A 3,636-nucleotide genomic window follows, 5' to 3' on the forward strand; every position below is an offset into this window, starting at 1 on the left:
AGTGAGGGGGCGGGACAGGCGGGAAGGCATTAATTACACCTAAATCTTAAGTCTGCGGCCTCAGGTACCACTTTGAAAGAGAGTTTCTGAAGCTTCCATACAACCTGCTGTGCGTTTGCTGCTGCCGCTGTAGATTTTCAGCTCTTTTCTTTCTGCTGCTGCTTCGCGCTTCTCTGGCATGTCTAAATCTATCTCATCACTGCCAAAGATGCCCGAATCAAGGTGAATTCCACGAGATTCACCAGCTGTTTTGCTCCCGTCCAAGGTAAATACAATATGCAAAATGAGGAACCACCCAAGGATGTCGGGGAGGGGGGAGAGAAAGGGATTCCCTCATCTTTTCCGGCACATTCCTCGTTAATTTCCACCAGGAGGAGGCGCGCAGCCCAGTTCCCCAGTCTCTTCTTAAATCCCTCTACCTACGGCAGCCGAGGTTGGCCGCGCGGCAAGAGTCCCCCGACAGTCCTGGCCCTTCCCCGCCCCCCGGTTGGTTTTTCCCAGCTGCGGAGGTTGGGAGGTTGGGCCAGGGGCTGCGGTGCAAGGAGAATCTGCGCCCGCAGCGCGGAGCCGGAAAGTCGTCGCGACTCTGGTGGAACTCGGAGTTGCCTCTGGAGGCGGCGGCGCGGAGGTGAGCGGTCGGAGCCCGCGGCCTGGGAGAGACCCAGGAGGCGTCGCTGGGGTCCCTCCCCATCCTCGGGTGGAGAGTAGCGTTGGTTCGCGTTGCCTCCCTACCCCAAGTCCCATTGCAGCTTTGTTCCCAGACGCTTCTCTCCTCTTTGGAGATGATTTGAACCCTTTCGGATCCGAGGGGCTGGCGGGGGCGCGGGCTGGGGAGGGGAGGGCGACAGCTGTAGGGCCCTCCACTTCCTGCTAATGCGAGAAGGTACAAAAAGACATCAAAAACTCCTGTAACCTGAAACTTCCTCGCTTCCTAACCGGGACTGGGAGGAGAGGTCCGGGCGGGGGTGGAGACTCCCGGAGGCTGACCTTCCGCGGAGGCGGTGCGGGAAGGAACCGGGAGAGGGAGAAGTTTGGTAGGGAAGGAACTGGGGATTAAGTGAGAAGTTAGACGCGGGAGACGAGTCTTCTCGGGAAAGGCGGGAGGCTGGACGGGTTTATTGAGTGTGGGCCAGGGGAGAAGGAAGACTTTGCGCTCTCAGTGTCGGACGCGCGTCCCCCTCCTGAGTAAGGGTGACTGAAAGGGTTGGGGAGGCGAGGCCGGGGCGGGCTTTCTGAGGGAGGTCTCTAGGACAAAGTGGAGGCGACCAGACTCGAAAAGGCCGGTTTTTGTACTCCGGAAGCCGCTTCACGCCTCTCTCCTGCTTGTCCCAGGTCCCTCAGAGGATCCAGCGAGGGGCGCCATCGAGAGGCGAGGAAGTGCCACCGGGGCAGCGGCAGGAAGAGGTGCGGGAGCAGGAGCGCCCAGCCGAGCGTCCCGACCCGCCGCCTTGCGTACTTTCTGGAGGGAGGGAGCGGGGAACCGGCCCGGAGGGGAGCGCCCCGTGGCGAGGGGCTTAGCCAAGTTCCGGTTGCGGCGCCCTTCCCTCGCTCCCACGAGAGGAAAGTTTTCTCCTGTGGTTTCCGCTGGCTCGCGCTCTCCCGGCCCAGTCTCCCGAACCTTCGGGGCGGGCGCCGTCCCAGCCCAGCTCCGGGGAAACGCCAGCCGCGATGCCTGGGGGGTGTTCCCGGGGCCCCGCCGCCGGGAACGGGCGGCTGCGGTTGGCGCGACTGGCGCTGGTCCTCCTGGGCTGGGTCTCCTCGTCTTCTCCCACCTCCTCAGCATCCTCCTCCTCCTCCTCGGCGCCGTTCCTGGCTTCCGCCGTGTCCGCTCAGCCCCTGCTGCCCGGCCAGTGCCCCGCGCTGTGCGAGTGCTCCGAGGCGGCGCGCACAGTCAAGTGCGTTAACCGCAATCTGACCGAGGTGCCCACGGACCTGCCCCCCTACGTGCGCAACCTTTTCCTTACCGGCAACCAGCTGGCCGTGCTCCCTGCCGGCGCCTTCGCCCGCGTGCCGCCGCTGGCCGAGCTGGCCGCGCTCAACCTCAGCGGAAGCCGCCTGGAGGAGGTGCAGGCGGGCGCCTTCGAGCATCTGCCCAGCCTGCGCCAGCTCGACCTCAGCCACAACCCGCTGGCCGTCCTCAGCCCCTTCGCTTTCTCAGGCAGCAATGCCAGCGTGTCGGCCCCTAGTCCCCTTGTGGAACTGATCCTGAACCACATCGTGCCCCCTGAAGATGAGCGAAATAACCGGAGCTTCGAGGGCATGGTGGTGGCGGCCCTGCGGGCGGGCGGTGCACTGCATGGGCTCCACCGCCTGGAGCTGGCCAGCAACCACTTCCTTTACCTGCCGCGGGATGTGCTGGCCCAACTGCCCAGCCTCAGGCACCTGGACTTAAGTAATAATTCGTTGGTAAGCTTGACCTATGTGTCCTTCCGCAACCTGACACATCTAGAAAGCCTCCACCTGGAAGACAATGCCCTCAAGGTCCTTCACAATGGCACCCTGGCTGAGTTGCAAGGTCTGCCCCACGTCAGGGTCTTCCTGGACAACAATCCCTGGGTGTGCGACTGCCACATGGCAGACATGGTGGCCTGGCTCAAGGAGACAGAGGTAGTGCAAGGCAAATACCAGCTCACCTGTGCATTTCCGGAAAAAATGAGGAATCGGGTTCTCTTGGAACTCAACAGTGCTGACCTGGACTGTGACCCTATTCTTCCCCCATCCCTGCAAACCTCTTATGTCTTCCTGGGTATTGTTTTAGCCCTGATAGGCGCTATTTTCCTCCTGGTTTTGTATTTGAACCGCAAGGGGATAAAAAAGTGGATGCATAACATCAGAGATGCCTGCAGGGATCACATGGAAGGGTATCATTACAGATATGAAATCAATGCGGACCCCAGGTTAACAAACCTCAGTTCTAACTCGGATGTCTGAGAAATTAGAGGACAGACCAAGGACAACTCTGCATGAGGTGTAGACTTAAGCTTTATCCCTACTAGGCTTGCTCCACTTTTATCCTCTATAGACACCGCTGACTTTGACTAAAAGCAGTGAAAGGAGATTTGCTTCCTTGTTATGTAAAGTTTCTTGGTGTATTCTGTTAACGTAAGGCGATGAACAACTGTGTAGAATGTTTTACCCTCTTTTGCTTGGAACTCCTTACACGTGTGGAGGGATTTTTCAGGTTTCAGCATGAACATGGACTCCTTGCTGTCTGTCTGTCTCTTAGTACAGTTCAAGGTGTAGCAAGTGTACCCACACAGATAGCATTCAACAAAAGCTGCCTCAACTTTTTGAGAAAAATACTTTATTATCAGTTTTATTCTCATGTGCCTAAGTTGTGGAGAAAGTAATTGCATCCCATAAACTGCCTGCAGACTTTAGCAAGCTCTTCAAAATAACTCCATAGTACACAGGAGCATCTGCATCCAGGAGCATGCTTACATTTTACTGTTCTGCATATTACAAAAAATAACTTGCAACTTCAGATAATTTCTGAAAATTAAAAGTAAATTGCTTTTTTGATTGCAGTTTATATGAGACTGCACTGAAGTTTTTTTTTTTTTGTAATAAACTGTATCGAGATCCAACAGACCGAATTGTTAAAAATAAATAAATAAATAAAGATTCTTCAAAGAA

The 3,636-nt window shown here is 56.5% G+C and overlaps 1 protein-coding gene across 3 annotated transcripts; it reads left to right on the forward strand.

Moving 5' to 3' along the window:
* Positions 1–396: 396 nt before the first annotated feature.
* Positions 397–3,636, forward strand: TPBG (trophoblast glycoprotein). 3 transcript variants are annotated; one of them, XM_035296186.3, is made up of 2 exons: positions 397–628; positions 1,333–3,636. In XM_035296186.3, the coding sequence occupies exon 2, from the start codon at positions 1,669–1,671 to the stop codon at positions 2,929–2,931; it is 1,263 nt and encodes a 420-aa protein (XP_035152077.1). In that variant the 5' UTR covers positions 397–628; positions 1,333–1,668; the 3' UTR covers positions 2,932–3,636. The 3 variants fall into 3 exon arrangements, with proteins under 3 accessions (XP_035152077.1, XP_078226848.1, XP_078226849.1); XM_078370722.1 differs by lacking the exon at positions 397–628 and adding an exon at positions 1,001–1,185; XM_078370723.1 differs by lacking the exon at positions 397–628 and adding an exon at positions 1,001–1,034.

This window comes from Callithrix jacchus, chromosome 4 (genome assembly GCF_049354715.1).
Source record: "Callithrix jacchus isolate 240 chromosome 4, calJac240_pri, whole genome shotgun sequence".
Lineage (NCBI taxonomy): Eukaryota > Metazoa > Chordata > Mammalia > Primates > Cebidae > Callithrix > Callithrix jacchus.